The sequence below is a fragment of the Hemitrygon akajei genome, chromosome 28, assembly GCF_048418815.1.
Source record: "Hemitrygon akajei chromosome 28, sHemAka1.3, whole genome shotgun sequence".
NCBI classification, from domain to species: Eukaryota; Metazoa; Chordata; class Chondrichthyes; order Myliobatiformes; family Dasyatidae; genus Hemitrygon; species Hemitrygon akajei.
Window position 1 is genome coordinate 42,227,665 of NC_133151.1, and position 24,852 is coordinate 42,252,516.

General features: G+C 51.5%; 1 protein-coding gene across 1 annotated transcript in view; it reads right to left on the reverse strand.

Annotated features, from left to right (window-relative positions):
• The window catches only part of nxf1b (nuclear RNA export factor 1b), a 93,614-nt gene extending 82,641 nt beyond the window's left edge, over window positions 1-10,973 (reverse strand). The window contains exons 1-2 of the mRNA XM_073031561.1: window positions 10,813-10,973; window positions 3,217-3,409 (exon numbers count right to left, since the gene is read on the reverse strand). Coding sequence (XP_072887662.1) covers window positions 3,217-3,409; window positions 10,813-10,840 — 221 coding nt within the window. The 5' untranslated portion in view covers window positions 10,841-10,973. The remainder of the gene's footprint in view (window positions 1-3,216; window positions 3,410-10,812) is intronic.
• Window positions 10,974-24,852: the final 13,879 nt, after the last annotated feature.

A 24,852-nucleotide genomic window follows, 5' to 3' on the forward strand; every position in this document is an offset into this window, starting at 1 on the left:
CCTGATTTCTTTCTTAAGCATTTTCTCACATCTCTGGTACTTCTTCAGCACCTCATTTGTTTCTACTTGCCTATAGTCGCTTTGCACTTCCTATTTTCTCTTAACCAGGGCCTCAATATCGCTTGAAAATCAAGGTTCCCTACACTCATTATCTCCAGGCAGCCGCAGAGAAGCTTGGTACTCTCAAAGTTTCACTTTTGAAGGCCTCCCACAGGGAACAGCCTGTCCCAATCCACACTTGCCAGATCATTTCTGATACCATCAAAATTGGCCGTTCTCCAATTGGAGAATCTCAACCGGTGGACCGGGGGTTGAGGGGAATGGGCCAAGAAGACTAATGCTACTCCTGCCTCTTATGGTTTTATGACTGTGATTCCTACTCCGTTACAAACAGTGGAAGCTTAAAGGATTGAACTCAGCAGGTAAGGCAGCCTGTTAGTGAGGAAAGGAAATGCCAGTGTTTCAGATTCAAACTCTGCACCAGGACTCTCAGAGATAAATGGCTTCCTTAGTGCTCCACTAATTTCTCCCTGCAAGGATTAAATATGCCAGTTTTCTATTTGCAGTTAGGCACGTTTGGCTAGACCTTTATTCCTTGTAACACAGGAATACATGTCGACATGTTTAAAATTATAAGAGGCATAAATAACAGCATTTTCCCCAATACTAGGGGGCATAGATTTCAGGTGATGGGGGAAAGATTTTAAAGGGTCACCAAGGGCAACTTCTTTATGTAGACTGTGATGAGTGCATGGAACTGTTGCTCTTGGTCAAGGCAGGTACAACAGTTTCCTTTAAGAAGCATGTGGAGGAACAGGGATATGGGCTGGAGGCCGGAAGTTGGTTGGGTGGGCACCAAGGAAGGCACGATCTTGCTGGGCCGAAGGACCTGCATCTGCACTATAGTTCTCTAAGGCACCATCTCGAATGTGTATTGGTCTGTATTGTGGTAGAGAGTCCACAGTTATAGAACTGAGCTTGGACGTTCACCCCCGACAGCAGTTGAACATGAGGACTAAACCCCACCACTGAGATTTACTGAACCTATGCAATATTGTTAAGAAGCCTCATGGACACTAAGAAATTTATTACTGGATTGGTGATGAGCACTGCCAACCCTAACTCAACCATTCGTGAGGTTGTCATAGCCAGGGGTGGTATTGGGGACGAGCTCCCACTACCCATTAAATGGCGTGCGTCTCAAACAGCCTCTGATCCCCAGTCCAGCTCCTGGCTTGGACACGAAGCCTGGCAGAACCGTTTCTTCTGACAGGAGAAGGGGCAAAGGCGGGTTACTGGCGCCTTAAAACCAGCCGCTTCGGGCAGACGGGGCTCGTCAGCCGTGGTTGGCAGCTCATCCAGAAGAAAACCTCTGACCTCAAACCCCGCCGTCTTGTGGCTAAACCCACTCACGGGAAAGGCTTCCGGAGGAAAGCCCGAGGGAAAACTCCGGAGCTGGAGTTCCTACGCTGAGTTCAACACTGACTGGCCACTCCTGGTGCCAAACTGCATGGGTCTCTGCCGTTCCTCTGCGTGGAGAGGGGGGGTCTGCTGCTCTCCGTTGTACTGCCCAGGATTGCCCATCTCGTAGGCAACATCCCTGACCAACGGAGGGCCTCAGCTAATTAAGTTCTGGTGATCGTGACAGGACCGTGCTCTGGGTGAAGATAACCAGTTGCTGACTGGCAAGAGATAAGAACACATGGTAATATTGTGCTCAGCTTTGGCAAACCTGGAGGGGATGCAGAAATTACTGTTGCCAAGACTGAAGAGCAAAGAGCTTGAGTTACAAAACTGGAAAGGCTGGACTGTTTTCCCCAAAGCAAAGGAGACCAAGAGGCAACATACATATGACGTTTGGAAAACTGGGAGGGGCGCAGCCTTTCCCCAGGATAGGGGAGTGTAAAATAAACTAGGGAGCACACGTCACAACTATGACAGATGCAGAACGAAAATGCAAATTCAAAATGAGACCATTACAGAGAAAAAAATTATTGCCGTCTTGTTTTGATATAACACAGAAAACTAGAACCAAGATTGTCAAAGACTACAGCCAATTTGTTTTGATGGAATGGCATGCATCTCAAACAGCCATACTTCTCTCCAAGCTGCGCTGCTGCACAATAACCGAAATGCTCCCACGCACGTACCCCTCGTTGCCGTGCAGATGGAATTGGATGCAGCTGGGAAAAGTTTGCGAAACTCGGAAGATTTTCTTGGATTTACCGTGTTTCATCATTATGTGCCATGTCTTACGATCAAGATCCATGAAGGTGAAGTGGTTTGCCATTGTCTTCTTCCGGACAGTGTCTTTACAAGACGGGTGACCCCAGCCGTTATCAATACTCGTCAGAGATTGTCTGCCTGGCGTCAGTGGTCGCATAACCAGGACTTGTGATCTGCACCGGCTGCTCGTACGACCGTCCACCACCTGCTCCCACGGGTTCACCTCACCCTGATCGGGGGCTAAGCAGGAGCTACACCTTGCCCGAGGGTGACCCGCAGGCCAGCGGAGGGAAAGAGTGCCTCACACCTCCTTTGGTAGAGACGTATCTCCACCATGCCACCCACGCGACACGAGTGACTCCCGCTAGTTTAATACCAACTAGCCAAATCTGTTTTTAAATGAGGAATGTGCCATGTTTGGAATTCCCAATAAGAGGGCTAAAGTCAACTGCATTTAGGTACATCACTATAATTTCACTCAGGCATTTAGCTCATGTTAAAAAACAGGTCTCATGAAACCATACAAAATAAACATTCTGTTCTTTTTATTATGGAGTCAGAGTCATTGATAGAAACAGGCCCCTTGGCCCATCTAGTCTGTGCCAAGCCATTTAAACTGCCTACTCCAATCGACCTGCACCCAAACCACACCCCTCCCGCCCACGTACCTATCCAAATTACTCTTAAACATTGAAATTGGACCGCAGCACTTGTGGGCTGCGGTCCAAATGCATGTTGACGAAAGTAGGAGGTTTCAGCATGGTCTAGATGGGCCAAATGGCCTATTTCTGTGCTTTACTTCTCTATAATTATGGTTCTATGGTCAGTTCCTGGGTCAAGTCCAGATGAAGGGCCTTGACCCGAAATACGCCATTTCCATCCACAGATGTGCTTCCCTGCACCAGGTCTCAACATCTGCAGCACAGAGTGTCACCACTGTCTGAATGCAGGGATTCTTAACCACGCTGCATCTGCAAAAGGGCTACTTACTAGCGTGGTCTCACAGACTCGTAGTCATTCATAGCCACGTCACCATCGTCGTCCTCGAACCGCGTTCGAGGGTTGGGTCCTCCACCACCTCGGTTCCTCGGTCGGTGATTTGTGTCACTGTACATCTTACCCCGGAATGGACCGCGTCCTTTCTTCTTATGCCCCGTAAAATTCCCAACGCGGTCATCATGCTCTGTAAGGAAAAGTTAACAGTCAGCACAGGATAATGGAAAATATTAAACTGTCATTTCTTTCAATTCAAAAAGGAGACGAGATCACTGCAAGGCTGAGTAAGTTCAGAAACACAGAATCGAGCCATTCAGTCTGCTTCATAATTCCATCATGGCTGATTTACTATCGCTCTCAAAGCCGTTCTCCTGCCTTCTCCCCATAACCTTTGACGCCCTTAGCAATCAAGAATCTAGCAACCTCTACTTAAATGTACCCAATGACCTAGCCATGGCAAAGAATTCCAGATTCACCACTCTCTGGCTGAAGAAATTCCGCCGCATCTCCATTCTAAATGGACTTCCCTCTATTCTAAAGTGGTCTCAGATGCCCCCCAATAGGAAACATCCTCTCCACATCCACTCTATCTGTGTCCTCTGGTCCTAGACTCCCCCACTATAGGAAACATCCTCTCCACATCCACTCTATCTGTGTCCTCTGGTCCTAGACTCTCCCACTATAGGAAACATCCTCTCCACATCCACTCTATCTGTGTCCTCTGGTCCTAGACTCCCCCACTATAGGAAACATCCTCTCCACATCCACTCTGTCTGTGTCCTCTGGTCCTAGACTCCCCCACTATAGGAAACATCCTCTTCACATCCACACTGTCTGTGTTCTCTGGTCCTAGACTCCCCCACTATAGGAAACATCCTCTCCACATCCACACTATCTGTGTCCTCTGGTCCTAGACTCCCCCACTATAGGAAACATCCTCTCCACATCCACTCTATCTGTGTCCAATGGTCCTAGACTCCCCCACTATAGGAAACATCCTCTCCACATCCACTCTATCTGTGTCCTCTGGTCCTAGACTCCCCCACTATAGGAAACATCCTCTCCACATCCACTCTATCTGTGTCCTCTGGTCCTAGACTCCCCCACTATAGGAAACAACCTGTCCAGATCCACTCTATCTGTGTCCTCTGGTCCTAGACTCCCCCACTATAGGAAACATCCTCTTCACATCCACTCTATCAAGGCCTTTAAATATTAAACATGTTTCAATGAGATCTGAACTCATTCTTTTGATTTCCAGCGAGCACAGGCCCAGAGGCAAACACTCTTCATGTTCTACTTAATCCAGTGCTCCCGAAGTAGCCTCCTATTTATCATTGAGACCCGATATACATTGGGAGACCACCTCCCCCAGCACCTACGCTCTGTACACCGGATAAACCGGGATCTCCCGGAGTGATTCCATTTCCACCTCCCCCAGCACCTACGCTCTGTGCACCGGATAAACCGGGATCTCCCGGACTGATTCCATTTCCACCTCCCCCAGCACCTACGCTCTGTGCACCGGATAAACCGGGATCTCCCGGACTGATTCCATTTCCACCTCCCCCAGCACCTACGCTCTGTGCTGGGATAAACCGGGATCTCCCAGAAGGCATCTATTTCAATTCTACTTTCCATTTGCATTCCCATATGTCAGTCCATGACCCCTTCTACTGCCACGAGGAGGTCTCACTCAGGTTCGGCAGCCTCCAACCTAACGGCATGAACATCAATTTCTGAAACTTTCAATAATGGCTTCACCATTCCCGTTTCCCCCTCTCACCTTAACATCTTGCCTGCCCATCACCTCCCCCTTCCCTCTCTTGCACAGTCTTCTACCTTCTCCCATCAGATTCCCCTTTATCCCCTTGCCCACCCCTGGTTTCACCTGTCACTTCCTGTTTCTGACTTCGCCCCTTCCTTCCCAGTCCTGAAACGTCGACTGCACTATTTTCCATAGATGCTGCCTGGCCTGCTGAGTTCCTGCAGCATCGTGTGTGTGTGACTCATCATACGTGAACTCTTTCATTCCCCAAACGATGTTTGTGAACCTCCTCTGGACCCTCTCCAACAGCAGCACATCCTTTCCTTAAATTTGAGGCGCAGAATTAATCACAGTTCTCCAACTATGGTCTGACGAATGCCATACAGACCCCAAAAGAGCTGGATCCTGGTCACTGTCCTCGTGAGACCAAATCAGTCTCCTCTCTCTAATTTGTAGCAGGCAGGTAAAAGGACACGTGTCTGCTACTGATTGTTGATATGGATGACCATCAGACCCAAAACTGATCTCATTAGTCACATCCACTCTATCACACCCCACTAGTCACAGGCCTCCAACACAACACCCTACCTGTAGAAGTGAAGGCTTTCCCTCTGGAACTCTGCACTTCTAGACAAATCGTTCTCATCACTACAATGTTAATGGCCCTAATCAGAATCATATTCATTAGTAGTGACTCAGATGACTTTTGAAACTCTTGTTGCTGAGGCAGGACAGTGCAAAATAGAAAATTACTGAATTACAAAAAATAAACAGTGCAAAAAGAAATAACGAAATGGTGTCTATTGACGAAATCCATGGAGGGAAGCAGCTGCTCCTGACCGTGTTACCTGCTCCCCGACGGCACTAACAAGATGTCTGCGATGGTGACGGAAACCTTCGATGGTGCGGGAGGATGGGGCAGGCTGAGTCTCCTAACTTCTGCAATCCCCTTGTTTCCATACGGGTTGTGGTGCAACCAGGCAGAATGGTCGAGAGAAATCTGTACATCTTCGGTGATCTCCTCAGACTCTGAACGAAGGAGAGTCACTGCCTCGGCCGTTGCATCAATGTGTTGGGCCTAGGATTGCTCTTGCAGGATGCCGAGGCCCATGAACTTGACCCCTCAACAAGGACGAGTTTGCTCCCGACTTGGCACAGCCGTTCGCATAACACTACTGCAGCTCGGAGCGTCGGAGTTCAACCCTCTGTAAGGAGCTCGTACCCTGCGAACACAAAGATTTCCTCCGGGTGCTCCACTTCCCTCTCACGGTCCCAGTTATAAACTACCCTGAGGTAGGCTCGTGTTAAATAGGTGGGTTGCTGGCTGCAGCCAGAAGGACCCGTTCCACACTGTATCACTAAATAAATAATTTCTTCCTCTTGCTGAGGGTTCGTCGCTCGACCGGCCAATTTATCTTCCTCCTGCAAGTCTCCTCGTTCCCTTACGAGATGAAATGCCTCCCCATCCACAAGAAGCAGGGCAAATCCATGTGGCCAGTGCGTACTCAAGCATCAAGTGTACCCCTGTGTGACAGCACCACAAACTTACAGAAAACCTCTCAGCTTGAACTCTGCCAACATCTCCAGACATTGACCCAAGAGACGAATTCCAAAAATAAACTGCCACTGCGCTATGAGGAAGGGAGTACCTGATTAAACATTGCATTACGACCTTTGGTAAAGCTGAACTCAAACAGCATTCAAGGCAAATCCACTCCAGACGTTAGAGCTATAACCTTGTTTAAAGCACGGCCTTGGAATGAAAACATTAAAACGGCGACTGAAAAGCCTGTACCCCTATCAGTCACTGGGGTGGACATTGCAAAGGTTTATAATCCTCCAGTTAAAGATACTTCCCGTACATCAGAAATTGTTGCCCCACCTACTTTGAGACTACAAACCTCTTCGACAATCTTCAGCTTGAGGAATCAATTTCTGGATCCTGAACATTGATAACCCCTTCAAAACACTGCATGTGCAATGAAATAACCGTGCTCTTTTTTAATTATTGTAAAGGCCAAGCAGGTATCAATCCAGCTGAACCAATTCCCTCCTTCTAACAGAATAGAACGTAGAAATCTACACAGGCCCTTCGGCCCACAACCACGAGACCTACTCTCAAAGCCCTCATCGAATCGACCATGGAAGTTGCCCCCCAGCTGTTAACGGGGTATTGGAAGCCAGGGCCTACAACACAGAGAGCGCTGTGGCCTGTGCAGCAGCCTCCCACTCTCCATGCAGCTGATAATCCAAAGGAACAGCAGAGACCGTGTACAGTTCAGCACCAGCGCCGTCACACGAGTTGCCGGTCAGTGTTGAAGTCAATGTCGGACAGCCCAAGGGTCTCCAGCTCCGGATTTTCCCTCAGGGTTTACTCCCGAAGCCCTCCCAAAGTGTGGGTATGGCCACAAGGCAGCGGGGGTTTGAGATCAGGGTTTTCCTTCTCCTAGATGAGCTGCCAACTGTGGCAGACGAGCCCCATCTACCAAGCGATTCCAAGGCAAGCATTTCTTTTGAGGATTGGGCCCAACATAAAGTAGCACGGCCTGAGCACTGTGTCACCAGAAACCTATAGTACAATTTCATTGCTCTTGTATCTAAACCCCCCTTCCCCCCCACCATTGGTAGAAGTAGAATTTTATTCCTCAACATTCAAGGGCCAGCAAATTACTGGTCTTTCTAGTAAAAGTAAACTCAATAAATCTAAGGCTGGCATCATTTTATCCTCTTTGCTTTATAGTCCAGTTAGTAATAAAATGGATAAAGATTTGCCTACATCGAGGCACAGTGAAATGTGTTCACAGCGAGCACACCCACAGGAGGGCAGGCATAGCATACACACATGGACCAATGATAGCTCGGAGCCAGATAAACAGCTGGAGCTGATTTTGGGAACTATAGATTCTCCAGACCTTGTTTTCAGTCACACCCATGGCCATTCTACAGCCCTCCACCCCTCTGACCTCTTGCCCCCACCCTTCCTACTCCAACCCCCCCCCCCAACCTTTTCTTAGGCCATGGATCTCCAAATCCTGACTACACAATCCCAGTTTTCAGCTGTCAGCCTCAAGCTGAACAACAGGACACCAAACCTGCATCACCGGTAACCACACTTCTCTCGTGCTCTTGGGCAACACCCAGGGACGTCAGCAGAAGACAAAGGCTGTAAAGTAACTGCGGGTGGGCTAACTGATCTAAATTTCAGCCAGATCTCATCGGGTTCCGGTTGCAGGAGAACAATTTGATAACACAGATGCTTTCCCTCACCCAGAACCAAACGTGGCCTTTCATTTCAACAGAGACAAACACGAGGAAATCTGCAGATGCTGGAAATTCAAGCAACACACACAAAATGCTGGTGGAACACAGCAGGCCGGGCAGCATCTATAGGGAGAAGCGCTGTCGACGTTTCGGGCCGAGACCCTTCGTCAGGACTAACTGAAAGGAAAGATAGTAAGAGATTTGAAAGTAGGAGGGGGAGGGGGAAATGCGAAATGATAGGAGAAGACCGGAGGGGGTGGGATGAAGCTGAGACCCAGATAAGTGTGAAGTAGTTCATTTTGGTAGGTCAAATTTGAAGGCAGAATATTAATGCTAGGACCCTCGGCAATGTGGGGGAATCAGCAAGATCTTGGAGTCTGTGTCCATAGAACACACAAAGCTGCTACGCAGGTTGACAGTGTCATTAAGAAGGCGTGTTAGCAATCATCAACCATGGGATTGAGTTCAAGAGTCGAGAGGTAATGTTACAGATACACAAGACCTTGGTCAGACCCCACTTGGAGTTCTGGTCACCACAGGAAAGATGTAGATATTATAGAGAGAGCGCAGAGGAGATTTACAAGGATGCTGCCTGGATGTGTACCTTATGAGAACAGGTTGAGTGAACTTGGCCTTTTCTCCTTGGAGCGACGGAGGATGAGAGGTGACCTGATAAAGGTGTACAAGATGATGAGGCATTGATCATGTGATTAGTCAGGGGCTTTTTCCCAGGGCTTAAATGGCTAACATAAACAGGCATAGTTTTAAGGTGCTTGGAAGTAGGTACAAAGGGGATGTCAGGAGTAAGTTTTTCACAGAGTTGCAGGTGCATGGAATGCACTGCCAGCAACAGTGGTGGAGGCGGCTACGGTAGGGTCTTTTAAGAGAATCTTAGGTAGGTGCATGGAGCTTAGAAAACTGGGGGGCTATGCGGTAGGGAAATTCTAACAGTTACATGGCCAGCACAACATTGTGGGCAGTAGATTTGTGTTTCTGCTGTGGTACCACAGATTCTAATGTTAATGGGTGGGGTGCACCAACAGGATAGAGCCGGTCGCAACCCACAACCCCTTAAGGCAAAGCCACAGCAAGTTTGATCGGAGTGCATTAACTTGGACAGCACTGGTACAAGTTTAAGTCAGTGAAAGAAATTCAGAAGCTTTCCTATAGTGGGGGGAGTCTAGGACCAGAGGACACATATAGAGTGGATGTGGAGAGGATGTTTCCTATAGTGGGGGGAGTCTAGGACCAGAGGACACAGATAGAGTGGATGTGGAGAGGATGTTTCCTATAGTGGGGGAGTCTAGGACCAGAGGACACAGATAGAGAGGATGTGGAGAGGATGTTTCCTATAGTGGGGGAGTCTAGGACCAGAGGACACAGATAGAGTGGATGTGGAGAGGATGTTTCCTATAGTGGGGGAGTCTAGGACCAGAGGTCACAGATAGAGTGGATGTGGAGAGGATGTTTCCTATAGTGGGGGAGTCTAGGACCAGAGGACACAGATAGAGTGGATGTGGAGAGGATGTTTCCTATAGTGGGGGAGTCTAGGACCAGAGGACAAAGGTAGAATGGATGTGGAGAGGATGTTTCCTATAGTGGGGGAGTGTAGGACCAGAGGACACAGATAGAGTGGATGTGGAGAGGATGTTTCCTATAGTGGGGGAGTGTAGGACCAGAGGACACAGATAGAGTGGATGTGGAGAGGATGTTTCCTATAGTGGGGGAGTCTAGGACCAGAGGACACAAATAGAGTGGATGTGGAGAGGATGTTTCCTATAGTGGGGGAGTCTAGGACCAGAGGACACAGATAGAGTGGATGTGGAGAGGATGTTTCCTATAGTGGGGGAGTCTAGGACCAGAGGACAAAGGTAGAATGGATGTGGAGAGGATGTTTCCTGTAGTGGGGGAGTCTAGGACCAGAGGACACAGATAGAGTGGATGTGGAGAGGATGTTTCCTGTAGTGGGGGAGTCTAGGACCAGAGGACACAGATAGAGTGGATGTGGAGAGGATGTTTCCTATAGTGGGGGAGTCTAGGACCAGAGGACACAGATAGAGTGGATGTGGAGAGGATGTTTCCTATAGTGGGGGAGTCTAGGACCAGAGGACACTGATAGAGTGGATGTGGAGAGGATGTTTCCTGTAGTGGGGGAGTCTGGGACCAGAGGACACAGGTTCAGAATAGAGGGACGTCCATTTAGAACAGAGATGAGGAATATCCCGAGCGTGGTGAATCAGATGGTCATCAGGTATATTTAAAGCACATGTTAACAATTTGTTGGCTAATCAGAAGTTACAGTCTCGAGTGGGATATTAAATCAGCCAGGACGGACCGAATGGCCTAATTCTCATCTCCCCTTTTAGAAATTTCTTTCTGTTCACGCAGGCCTGAGCCCAGAGAGACGGCACAGCGCGACTGAAGACGGAGGAAGCAATGACGACTTGTATCCCCCAGAGAGGAAACGGATAGAGAGTGGGAGGGGAGCCTCCGCAACCCCCACCGCGGCCTACCGAGCCTGGAGGGACAGGCCCAGGCCCGGGCCCGCCTCTCGCCCTTACCGTTGTAGTAGCGCCCGTCCTCCGACATGCCGCTCGGCCGATCTCCCTCACAACGCCTCCGCTAGGGGGACGGCGCCGCCGGCCGTTGGTTCCGGGGGGTTCCGAGCCGCCGGCCGTTGGTTCCGGGGGTTCCGAGCCGCCGGCCGTTGGTTCCGGGGGGTTCCGAGCCGCCGGCCGTTGGTTCCGGGGGGTTCCGAGCCGCCGGCCGTTGGTTCCGGGGGGTTCCGAGGCTCCGGCCGTTGGTTCCGGGGGGTTCCGAGCCGCCGGCCGTTGGTTCCGGGGGTTCCGAGCCGCCGGCCGTTGGTTCCGGGGGGTTCCGAGGCCCCGGCCGTTGGTTCCGGGGGGTTCCGAGGCCCCGGCCGTTGGTTCCGGGGGGTTCCGAGCCGCCGGCCGTTGGTTCCGGGGGGGTTCCGAGGCTCCGGCCGTTGGTTCCGGGGGGTTCCGAGCCGCCGGCCGTTGGTTCCGGGGGGTTCCGAGCCGCCGGCCGTTGGTTCCGGGGGGTTCCGAGGCTCCGACCGTTGGTTCCGGGGGGGTTCCGAGCCGCCGGCCGTTGGTTCCGGGGGGCGTTGGGACGGACGGGAAACGTTTGAACCCGGGCCTCGCCTCGCGCTCCTCACTGGCGGACCCACGCGCGCTCACGCACACAACGTCCAACTGTTAAAGAGACGATGACGCGCGTTCGCGGCGGTTGCGCCACCGCTCTTACCTCTGCGCATGCGTACGCGTCTATAACCGGTCGGCACTCACCGCACATGCGCATGACTTATTTGTTTCTGTCTCCGGATTGCGCATGCCTACACGCCCTTCAAACTTTTTCCGCACATGCGCATGAAAGTTTTGCAAGAATATTCGCTTGGACCTGTGCGGAGGCGTGAACCGTTATACCTGCATCACCAGTGTGGGAATAGACCTGACGTTACAGGGTCTTGCGGGTGGAGAGAGGATCCCTGGGTAATTTACAGCAGCAAAAAGACGAGAAAATCTCTCTACCGCCAGGACTTAAGAACTTTTTAAAAGCTATTATTAATGCTTTTTGAGATAGTGATTTAGATGCATATCATATTCTTTACTGAGTTAAGTATTGTATGTAATTAGTTTTGCTACAACAAGTGTATGGGACATTGGAAAAAAGTTGAATTTCCCCATAGGGATGAATAAAGTATCTATCTATCTATCTGTCTCTTTCATTTTCGCCCTCTCAATCACTCTCTATCTCCATCTGTGTCTTTCTCGTTTTCTCTCTGTTTCTCAAGTAAAGTCACTTTTTCTTGTCATTTCGACCATAACTGCTGGTACAGTACACAGTAAAAACGAAACAACGTTTTTCAGGACCATGGTGCTACATGAACAATACAAAAACTACACTGAACTACGTAAAAAACAACACAGGAAAAAAAACTACACTGGACTACAGGACTGCGTGAAGTGCACAAAACAGTGCAGGCATTACAATAAATAATAAGCAAGACAATAGGCACAGTAGAGGGCAGTAATGTGTCAGTCCAGGCTCTGGGTATTGAGGAGTCTGATGGCTTGGGGGAAGAAACTGTTACATAGTCTGGTCGTGAGAGCCCAAATGCTTCGGAGCCTTTTCCCAGACTGTAGAAGGGAGAAGAGTTTGTATGAGGGGTGTGTGGGGTCCTTCATAATGCTGTTCGCTTTGCGGATACAGCGTGTAGTGTAAATGTCTGTAAAGGCGGGAAGAGAGACCCTGATGATCTTAGCTGACCTCACTATCCGCTGCAGGGTCTTGCGATCCGAGACAGTGCAATTTCCAAACCAGGCAGTGATGCAGCTGCTCAGGACGCTCTCAATACAACCCCTGTAGAATGTGATGAGGATGGGGGGGGGGGGGAGATGGACTTTACTGAGCCTTCGCAGAAAGCTTACTCGCTGTATATCTCCAAGTTGCATGCCATCTTGGACAATAACTCCCATCCACTCCATAATGTACTGGTTAGACACAGGAGTACATTCAGCAAGAGACTCATTCCACCGAGATGTAACACTGAGCGTCATAGGAAGTCATTCCTGCCTGTGGCCATCAAACTTTACAACTCCTCCCTCAGAGTGTCAGACACCCTGAGCCAATAGGCTGGTCACGGACTTATTTCCACTTGGCATGATTAACTTATTATTATTTAATTATTTATGGTTTTATGTTGCTATATTTCTTCACTATTCTTGGTTGGTGCGGCTGTAACGAAACCCAATTTCCCTCAGGATCAATAAAGTATGTCTGTTGTCAGTGTCTCATTTTCTCTCTCTGTCTCATTTACTGTCTCTCCATCTCTCTCTCATCTTTTCTCTCTCTGTCTCGCTCCCTCTCTATCTCTGTATGTGTCTCTATTTTCCGTCTCTCGCTCGCTCCCTCGCTATCTATCTCTCTGTGTCTCGCTCGCACTCTCTGTCTGTGGGTGTCTCTCATGACTAAGGGATTTAAAAGGATCCGGCAGATGAGGAACAGATGCGTCAATGAGTGCTATGCGTAATTCCTGTATCTTGGTGGAAATGTTGTCTTCACTACGAAACAGTTGGAACACATTCCTTTACGACGCCGAGCATACAAGGTTGAAAGAAAGCAGTACGAGCTTTGCTGTTAATAGTTATCATTTTAAAACGTTACTGTCTTATGGAAGTGACTTTAATTCACAACATTGTCTTGCGGTATTTACGATCTCTGGGGCTTTCCGGGGCAGTTGATGGAGGTCGAGTGGGGTTTATTTCCAGTAGGTGGCGCGAATGCCCCTTCAGTCGGACTGTCAACCGGAACCGATTCGAAATGCTGGCGGGTCTGAGCAGGTCGGCCAGCATCTGCGTAGAGGAGCACGTCGGGCCGGAAACCTTCGTCAGGACGGCGAAAGGAAGCGCCAGGAGCCCGAATGAGGGGTGTGGAGGGAAGGGGACGGGGGTGAAGTGAAGCGGGGACCTGAGAGGAGCGTGACAAAGGGGAGGAGGAGGAGGGAGTTGAGGAAGAGAATGGGTAAGAGGGTAAAAAATAACAACACACCTCTGATGTCCCCACTTCCCTCCATCACCTTAAAATCATGAGCACTCATTGGCCATTTCCACCCTGTCAATGCCTCTTCCCACCTTGCACACCCCTGTCACGCCAAGTTCACTCTCAAGTGTCTCGGCACACGCATACCGCTGAACGAGACAACGTTCCTCCGGGACCAGGGTGCAAACCACACTGCACATATCACACACGGCGGCGCGTAAAATAAAACCAACACAATCATACTGACAGATCTTTTAAACATTCTGTAGATGCGCACCCAGGTTGACATGGCTAAGTATCGTTCGTAATGTGCCGTGTCATTCTGATGGGGCGATCGTGGGTCTCATGTTGTTCTTGGTGAACGTTTCTACACAAGTGGTTTGACATTCTGGGCCGTGTATTTACAAGACGGGTGACCCCAGCCGTTATCAATACCCTTCAGAGATTGTCTGCCTGGCGTCAGTGGTCACATAACCAGGACTTGTGATCTGCACCGGCTGCTCATACGACCGTCCACCACCTGCTCCCAGGGCTTAAACCTCACCCCGATCGGGGGCTAAGCAGGAGCTACACCTTGCCCGAGGGTGACCTGCGGGCCAGCGGAGGGAAGGAGCCCCTCACACCTCCTTTGGTAGAGACGTATCCCCACCCCACCCCTGGCCGGTGCTGCTGACATGCAGTCCTCCGGAGAGAGCGGCCCTACCCCTCCTCCTCCGGAGAGAGTGGCCCTACCACTCCTCCTCCGGAGGGAGCGGCCCTACCCCTCCTCCTCCGGAGGGAACGGCCCTACCCCTCCTCCTCCGGAGAGTGTGGCCCTACCCCTCCTCCTCCGGAGAGTATGGCCCTACCCCTCCTTCTCCGGAGAGAACGGCCCTACCCCTCCTCCTCCGGAGAGTGTGGCCCTACCCCTCCTCCTCCGGAGGGAGCGGCCCTACCCCTCCTCCTCCGGAGGGAGCGGCCCTACCCCTCCTCCTCCGGAGAGTGTGGCCCTACCCCTCCTCCTCCGGAGGGAGCGGCCCTACCCCTCCTCCTCCAGAGAGAACGGCCCTACCCCTCCTCCTCTGGAGAAAGTGGCCCTACCTCATGCCCTCCGGAGGCAGTGGCCCTACCCCTCCTCCTCCAGAGAGAACGGCCCTACCCCTCCTCCTCCGGAGAGAACGGCCCTACCCCTCCTCCTCTGGAGAAAGTGGCCCTACCTCACGCCCTCCGGAGGCAGTGGCCCTACCCCTCCTCCTCCGGAGAGAAAGGCCCTACCCCTCCTCCTCCGGGGAGAACGGCCCTACCCCTCCTCCTCTGGAGAAAGTGGCCCTACCTCACGCTCTCCAGAGGCAGTGGCCCTACCTCGCGTCCTCATGTTCTGTAATCCAGGCGACATCCTGGTAAATCTCCTCTCTAAAACCTTCACCTTCTTCCCATAAAGGAGGCATCCAGAACGGAACAACTGCGGTCGAAATTCATTGAAAGTGGTGTCACAAAGAAAGCTTCAGGCACATCGACCTTCATAAACCAAAGTACTGATGACGGGAGATGTGATGTGATGTTGTGTCAGACATCGCTGAGGCCTAGTTTAGAGTATTGTGTGCCGTTTTGGTCACCTGCAGACAGGAAGCAAGTTTGAATGAATGCAGAGAAAATTTACCGGGATGTTGCCGGGTCTGGAGGCCCCGAGTTAAAGGGAAAGGTTAGGACTGCATTGTTTGGAGCACAGACCATTGAGAGGAGACTTGATGGAGGGGTGCAGACAGAGTAAATGGAAGCGGGATTTTCCACTGAGGTCTGGTGGGACTACAAACAGAGACTGGGTTATGGGTGAAAGGCGAAATGTTCAGGGGGAGATGAGGTGAATGTTCTTCACTCGAGGGTGGTGAGGGTGTGGAATGAGCTGCCAGCCAAACTGGTGCATGTGCTTTTGATTTAAACGTTTAAGATAAGTTTGGATGGGTACATGGCTGGCAGGGGTACTGTCCCAGTGCAGGTCGATGGGAGTGGGCAGGTTAAGTGGTTCAGCACGGACTAGATGGGCTGAAGGGCCTGTCACTTTTCTTTGATTATACGGACGTGCACCCCAAGGTCTCTTTATCCCTCCACATTGCCAGGAATCCTGCAATTGACCCCGTTTCCTGACCGTTCGACCTTCCACGGTGAATCACTTCACACTTTCTCCAGGTCTGCCAGCTCTGCTTCCTGTCAACGTCCGACGGCAATCGTCCTCAACTCCACCAATCCTCCGTGCCTCCTGCAAACACCCAGCCACTTACAAGCTGAAAAATCCATCGAGGAATGGGTCTGTCAGCTCACAATGAGCATCACAAGAGTATGGGGGCAGAAACAAGCCCAACATCGATCTCAACCTGATAACCACCTTCATAAAATGCTAAACAGGGTAATTATTGTCATCAAGTTTAATTGTCAATCATGGAATTGAATTTAGGAGCCAAAAGGTAATGTTGTGGCTATATAGGACCCTGGTCAGACCCCACCTGTAGTACTGCGCTCAGTTCTGGTCGCCTCACTACAGGAAGGATGTGGAAGCCATAGAAAGGGAGCAGAGGAGATTTACAAGGATGTTGCCTGGATTGGGGAGCATGCCTTATGAGAATAGGTTGAGTGAACTCGGCCTTTTCTCCTTGGAGTGACGGAGGATGAGAGGTGACCTGATAGAGGTGTACAAGATGATCAGAGGCATTGATCGTGAAGTGGCTAGCACAAGAGGACACAGGTTTAAGGTGCTGGAGAGCAGGTACAGAGGAGATGTCAGGGTTAAGTTTTTTACTCAGAGAGTGGTGAGTGCGTGGAATGGGCTGCCGGCGACGGTGGTAGAGGCAGAAACGATAGGGTCGTTTAAGAGACTTTTAGATAGGTATACGGAGCTTAGAAAAATAGAGGGCTGTAGGTAAGCCTAGTAATTTCTAGGGTAGGGCCATGTTCGACACAACTTTGTGGGGGGAAAGGCCCTGTATTGTGCTGTAGGTTTTCTATGTCTATCCATGCATGAATACAGTCAAACGAAACAGTGTTCCTCTGTGGCCAAGGTGCAAAACACGGTACCATCAGCCGCATACAGCAGACAGGACAGTATCAGTAAAATACAACAAAAACTGGTCCAATCCCACAGTCCAGGAAGGCTGCAGTTAAACACAATTCAGCTTGTCTTCTGCCGAGTGAACACTGGGGGGCAGCACTGCCTCCGGCGTGGATGCCACACTGCAATGTCACCGACTGGAAACCGGCAACTCCCCGCTGGGGAGGCAACAGGACGGCAAGAGGTCGCAAACGCAGCCAGCTCCCCCACGGACACAGCTCTCCGCCCATCGCGCATATCTTCCAGAGACCAGCGGTGCGTCCATCGCGAAGGACCCTCACCATCGACACCTGACCTATTCACTTTACTACATTCAGGAGCCTGTAGACACACACTCAATGACTTAGGAATGGCTTCTTCCCCTCTGACATCATGAATTGTATGACTAAAGGAGCTGTGTAACGTCATTCAGCCCATTGGCTTAGCATTTCCAGCCTGGCTAATTTATCATCAGCCCCACTGCAGGAAACATCCTCTACACATCCAACTCTATCTGTGTCCTCTGGTCCTAGACTCCCCCACTATAGGAAACATCCTCTCCACATCCACTCTATCAGTGTCCTCTGGTCCTAGACTCCCCCACTATAGGAAACATCCTCTCCACATCCACTCTATCTGTGTCCTCTGGTCCCAGACTCCCCACTATAGGAAACATCCTCTCCACATCCACTCTATCTATGCCCTCTGGTCCCAGACTCTCCACTATAGGAAACATCCTCTCCACATCCACTCTATCTGTGTCCTCTGGTCCTAGACTCCCCCACTATAGGAAACATCCTCTCCTCATACACTCTATCTGTGTCCTCTGGTCCTAGACTCCCCCACTATAGGAAACATCCTCTCCACATCCACTCTATCTGTGTCCTCTGGTCCTAGACTCCCCACTATAGGAAACATCCTCTCCACATCCACTCTATCTGTGTCCTCTGGTCCTAGACTCCCCAGTATAGGAAACATCCTCTCCACATCCACTCTATCTGTGTCCTCTGGTCCTAGACTCCCCCACTATAGGAAACATACTCTCCAGATCCACTCTACCTGTGGTCCTCTGGTCCCAGACTCTCCACTATAGGAAACATCCTCTTCACATCCACTCTATCTGTGCCCTCTGGTCCTAGACGCCCCACTATAGGAAACATCCTCTCCACATCCACTCTATCTGTGTCCTCTGGTCCCAGACTCCTCCCACTATAGGAAACATCCTCTCCACATCCACTCTATCTGTGTCCTCTGGTCCTAGACTCCCCCACTATAGGAAACCTCCTCTCCACATCCACTCTATCTGTGTCCTCTGGTCCTAGTCTCCCCAACTGTAGGAAACATCCTCTGCCCCCTTTCCCCTTCTCTCATCTCTCTCCCCTATCACTCTCCTCTGCTCCTTTCCCCTTCTCTCCATCTCTCTACCCCATCTCTCCCCATCACTCTCCCCCTCTGCCCCTTTCCCCTTCTCTCCATCTCTACCCCCCCTCTCCCCATCACTCTCCTCCTCTGCCCCTTTCCTCTTCTCTGTCTCTCTACCCCCTCTCTCCCCTATTGCTCTCCTCTGCCTCTTTCCCTTCTCTCCCTCTCTACCCCCTCTCCCTATCGCTCCTCTTCTGCCCCTTTCCCCTTCTCTCCATCTCTCTACCCCCATCTCCCCATCACTCTCCTCCTCTGCCCCTTTCCCCTTCTCTCCATCTCTCTACCCCTCTCTCCCCATCACTCTCCTCCTCTGCCCCTTTCCCCTTCTCTCCATCTCTCTACCCCCTCTCTCCCCATCACTCTCCGCTCTGTCCCTGCAGGGTGATGTTGCGATGACGGTAGTGCTCTCCCATGTCAGCTCCACCATGTCCTCTTCATCCGTTCAGTAAATCTCGTGTTTAGTTCTGTACTGTGATGTACAGCGGCTACATCACAACAAGTTTCACGAAGTGTGCCAGTGATATTAAACCAGATTCTGTAAGATCGGGGGTTCGATTCTCGCCACTGTCCGTAAGGAGTTTCTACGTTCTCTGCTTCACCACATGGATTTCCTCTGGGTGCTCCGGTTTCCTCCCACAGTCAAAGACGTGCGGATTGGGGGTTAGTAAATTGTGGGTGTGCGATATTGTCACCGGAAACCTGCAGACACGGCCCAATCTTGGGACTGTGTTATTCATTGACACAGAAAGACAATTTCACCCTGTGTTTCATTGTACACATGACCAACACAGTTAACGTTTCCCTCCTATTCTTTATGCCGCCCTCTCTCCATCCCCTCTCTCGTACTCTGTGCATCTCCTTCCCTCTCTCCCTCTCACTCCCCTTTCCCTTTCGCTCTCCCCCCTCATCCCTCTCTCTCTCCCACTCCCCTTTCCCTTTCGCTCTGCCCCTCTCCCTCCTCTCTCTCCCACTCCCCTTTCCCTTTCCGCTCTCCCCTCTCCCTCTCTCTCTCCCACTCTCCCTTTCGCTCTCCCCCTCTCCCTCTCTCTCTCCCACTCCCCTTTCCCTTTCACTCTCCCCCTCTCCCTCTCTCTCTCCCACTCCCCTTTCCCTTTCACTCTTCCCCTCTCCCTCTCTCTCCCCACTCCCCTTTCCCTTTCGCTATTCCCCTCTCCCTCTCCCTCACACTCCCCTTTCCCTTTCGCTCTCCCAATCTCTCTCCTTCCCTCTCTCACTATCCCTCTCTCCCTCTCTCTTACCCTCTCTCTCACTATCCCTCCTCCCCTTTCTCCCACTCTCCCTCTCTCTTTCCCTTTCTCTCTCCCACTCTCCCTCTCCTTTCTCTCCCCTACTCTCCCACTCTTTCCCTTTCGCTCTCCCCCCCTCCCTCTCTCTCTCCCACTCTCCCTCTCTCCTTCCCTCTCTCACTATCCCTCTCTCTTTCCCTCTCCTTTCTCTCCCCTACTCTCCCACTCTTTCCCTTTTGCTCTCCCCCCTCCCTCTCTCTCTCCCACTCTCCCTCTCTCCTTCCCTCTCTCACTATCCCTCTCTCTTTCCCTCTCACTCTCCCTCTCCCTTTCTCTCTCCCACTCTCCCTCTCTCCTTCCCTTTCTCTCTCCCACCCTTTCTCTCTCTTTCTCTCTCCCACTCTCCCTCTCTCTCTCCCTCTCCTCTATCTGTTTCATCAATTAAACTGCTCTGCATTAATCCCCATTAGCCAATTACTCCAGACAGGTAACCATGGCAGGGGAGGGGGATTGACACTGACCTGGAGCTCGCGTACACGGGTGATCCGTGTTTAAATCACTGCCCGGTTCATTTAAAGAAACACGAGGATTTACCAGCGCCTGGATTAGAAACTGAGGCATCAGTGTCAGGGGAAAATCCACTCCGTGTCACGTCAGCAACTCTGAGCTGGAATTAAGTTCAGCAACTCTCCGTGTTGTGGCTGGTTAGACCGCACGTAACCAGGGTTTCAGAGCCTCTCACCACCCCCCTCCCCCTTCCCCTTCCCCTTCCCTGGCTCCCTGACCCACAGCCCAAGGTAACCATCCCAGTACCTGTATCCAGGGGCGTAGAGACATCGAGCACTCAGCACAGGAACAGGCACTTCGGCCCATCTATCCCGTGCTACACTGTTACTCCGCGCAGTTACACTGACTCTACCCTGAACTCAGCCCTCACGACCACGTACCTGTCCAAGCAGTATCACGGTCAGTATCTGTCTCTACCCCCCCCCGCACTTACCCCGATCACCTTAAATGTCCCCAATGTATCTGTCTCTACACCACCCCTGGCAGGACGTTCCACACACCCACCACTTACCCCCGATCACCTTAAATGTCCCTAATGTATCTGTCTCTACACCACCCCTGGCAGGACGTTCCACACACCCACCGCTTACCCCCGATCACCTTAAATGTCCCTAATGTATCTGTCTCTACACCACCCCTGGCAGGACGTTCCACACACCCACCGCTTACCCCCGATCACCTTAAATGTCCCTAATGTATCTGTCTCTACACCACCCCTGGCAGGACGTTCCACACACCCACCGCTTACCCCCGATCACCTTAAATGTCCCTAATGTACCTGTCTCTACACCACCCCTGGCAGGACGTTCCACACACCCACCACTTACCCCCGATCACCTTAAATGTCCCTAATGTATCTGTCTCCACACCACCCCTGGCAGGACGTTCCACACACCCACCACTTACCCCCGATCACCTTAAATGTCCCTAATGTATCTGTCTCCACACCACCACTGGCAGGACGTTCCACACACCCACCACTTACCCCCGATCACCTTAAATGTCCCTAATGTATCTGTCTCTACACCACCCCTGGCAGGACGTTCCACACACCCACCACTGTCCCCCGATCACCTTAAATGTCCCTAATGTATCTGTCTCTACACCACCCCTGGCAGGACGTTCCACACACCCACCACCTAGCCCCGATCACCTCAAATGTCCCTAATGTATCTGTCTCTACACCACCCCTGGCAGGACGTTCCACACACCCACCACTGACCCCCGATCACCTTAAATGTCCCTAATGTATCTGTCTCTACACCACCCCTGGCAGGACGTTCCACACACCCACCGCTTACCCCCGATCACCTTAAATGTCCCTAATGTATCTGTCTCTACACCACCCCTGGCAGGACGTTCCACACACCCACCACTTACCCCCGATCACCTTAAATGTCCCTAATGTATCTGTCTCTACACCACCCCTGGCAGGACGTTCCACACACCCACCACTTACCCCCGATCACCTTAAATGTCCCTAATGTATCTGTCTCTACACCACCCCTGGCAGGACGTTCCACACACCCACCACTTACCCCCGATCACCTTAAATGTCCCTAATGTATCTGTCTCTACACCACCCCTGGCAGGACGTTCCACACACCCACCACTTACCCCCGATCACCTTAAATGTCCCTAATGTATCTGTCTCTACACCACCCCTGGCAGGACGTTCCACACACCCACCACTTACCCCCGATCACCTTAAATGTCCCTAATGTATCTGTCTCTACACCACCCCTGGCAGGACGTTCCACACACCCACCACTTGCCCCCGATCACCTTAAATGTCCCTAATGTATCTGTCTCTACACCACCCCTGGCAGGACGTTCCACACACCCACCACCTAGCCCCGATCACCTCAAATGTCCCTAATGTATCTGTCTCTACACCACCCCTGGCAGGACGTTCCACACACCCACCACTTACCCCCCATCACCTTAAATGTCCCTAATGTATCTGTCTCTACACCACCCCTGGCAGGACGTTCCACACACCCCCCACTTACCCCCCATCACCTTAAATGTCCCTAATGTATCTGTCTCTACACCACCCCTGGCAGGATGTTCCACACACCCACCACTTACCCCCCATCACCTTAAATGTCCCTAATGTATCTGTCTCTACACCACCCCTGGCAGGACGTTCCACACACCCACCACTTACCCCCGATCACCTTAAATGTCCCTAATGTATCTGTCTCTACACCCCCCCTGGCAGGACGTTCCACACACCCCCCACTTACCCCCGATCACCTTAAATGTCCCTAATGTATCTGTCTCTACACCCCCCCTGGCAGGACGTTCCACACACCCCCCACTTACCCCCGATCACCTTAAATGTCCCTAATGTATCTGTCTCTACACCACCCCTGGCAGGATGTTCCACACACCCACCACTTACCCCCCATCACCTTAAATGTCCCTAATGTATCTGTCTCTACACCACCCCTGGCAGGATGTTCCACACACCCACCACTTACCCCCCCATCACATTAAATGTCCCTAATGTATCTGTCTCCACACCACCCCTGGCAGGACGTTCCACACACCCACCACTTACTCCCGATCACCTTAAATGTCCCTAATGTATCTGTCTCTACACCACCCCTGGCAGGACGTTCCACACACCCACCACTTACTCCCGATCACCTTAAATGTCCCTAATGTACCTGTCTCTACACCACCCCTGGCAGGACGTTCCACACACCCACCACTTACCCCCGATCACCTGAAATGTCCCTAATGTATCTGTCTCTACACCACCCCGTGGCAGGACGTTCCACACACCTACCACTTACCCCCCATCACCTTAAATGTCCCTAATGTATCTGTCTCTACACCACCCCTGGCAGGACGTTCCACACACCCACCACTTACCCCCGATCACCTTAAATGTCCCTAATGTATCTGTCTCCACACCACCCCTGGCAGGACGTTCCACACACCCACCACTTACCCCCGATCACCTTAAATGTCCCTAATGTATCTGTCTCTACACCACCCCGTGGCAGGACGTTCCACACACCTACCACTTACCCCCCCATCACCTTAAATGTCCCTAATGTATCTGTCTCTACACCACCCCTGGCAGGACGTTCCACACACCCACCACTTACCCCCGATCACCTTAAATGTCCCTAATGTATCTGTCTCTACACCACCCCTGGCAGGACGTTCCACACACCCACCACTTACCCCCGATCAACTTAAATGCCTCTAATGTATCTGTCTCTACACCACCCCTGGCAGGACGTTCCACACACCCACCACTTACCCCCGATCACCTTAAATGTCCCTAATGTATCTGTCTCTACACCACCCCCACTTACCCCCGATCACCTTAAATGTCCCTAATGTATCTGTCTCTACACCACCCCTGGCAGGACGTTCCACACACCCACCACTTACCCCTGATCACCTTAAATGTCCCTAATGTATCTGTCTCTACACCACCCCTGGCAGGACGTTCCACACACCCACCACTTACCCCCGATCACCTTAAATGTCCCTAATGTATCTGTCTCTACACCACCCCTGGCAGGACGTTCCACACACCCACCACTTACCCCCGATCACCTTAAATGTCCCTAATGTATCTGTCTCTACACCACCCCTGGCAGGACGTTCCACACACCCACCACTGACCCCCGATCACCTTAAATGTCCCTAATGTATCTGTCTCTACACCACCCCTGGCAGGACGTTCCACACACCCACCACTTACCCCCGATCACCTTAAATGTCCCTAATGTATCTGTCTCTACACCACCCCTGGCAGGATGTTCCACACACTCCACCACTTACCCCCGATCACCTTAAATGTCCCTAATGTATCTGTCTCTACACCACCCCTGGCAGGACGTTCCACACACCCACCACTTACCCCTGATCACCTTAAATGTCCCTAATGTATCTGTCTCTACACCACCCCTGGCAGGACGTTCCACACACCCACCACTGACCCCCGATCACCTTAAATGTCCCTAATGTATCTGTCTCTACACCACCCCTGGCAGGACGTTCCACACACCCACCACTTACCCCCGATCACCTTAAATGTCCCTAATGTATCTGTCTCTACACCACCCCTGGCAGGACGTTCCACACACCCACCACTGACCCCCGATCACCTTAAATGTCCCTAATGTATCTGTCTCTACACCACCCCTGGCAGGACGTTCCACACACCCACCACTTACCCCCGATCACCTTAAATGTCCCTAATGTATCTGTCTCTACACCACCCCTGGCAGGACGTTCCACACACCCACCACTTACCCCCGATCACCTTAAATGTCCCTAATGTATCTGTCTCTACACCACCCCTGGCAGGTCGTTCCACACACCCACCACTTACCCCCGATCACCTTAAATGTCCCTAATGTATCTGTCTCTACACCACCCCTGGCAGGACGTTCCACACACCCACCACTTACCCCCGATCACCTTAAATGTCCCTAATGTATCTGTCTCTACACCACCCCTGGCAGGTCGTTCCACACACCCACCACTGACCCCCGATCACCTTAAATGTCCCTAATGTATCTGTCTCTACACCACCCCTGGCAGGACGTTCCACACACCCACCACTTACCCCCGATCACCTTAAATGTCCCTAATGTATCTGTCTCTACACCACCCCTGGCAGGACGTTCCACACACCCACCACTTACCCCCGATCACCTTAAATGTCCCTAATGTATCTGTCTCTACACCACCCCTGGCAGGTCGTTCCA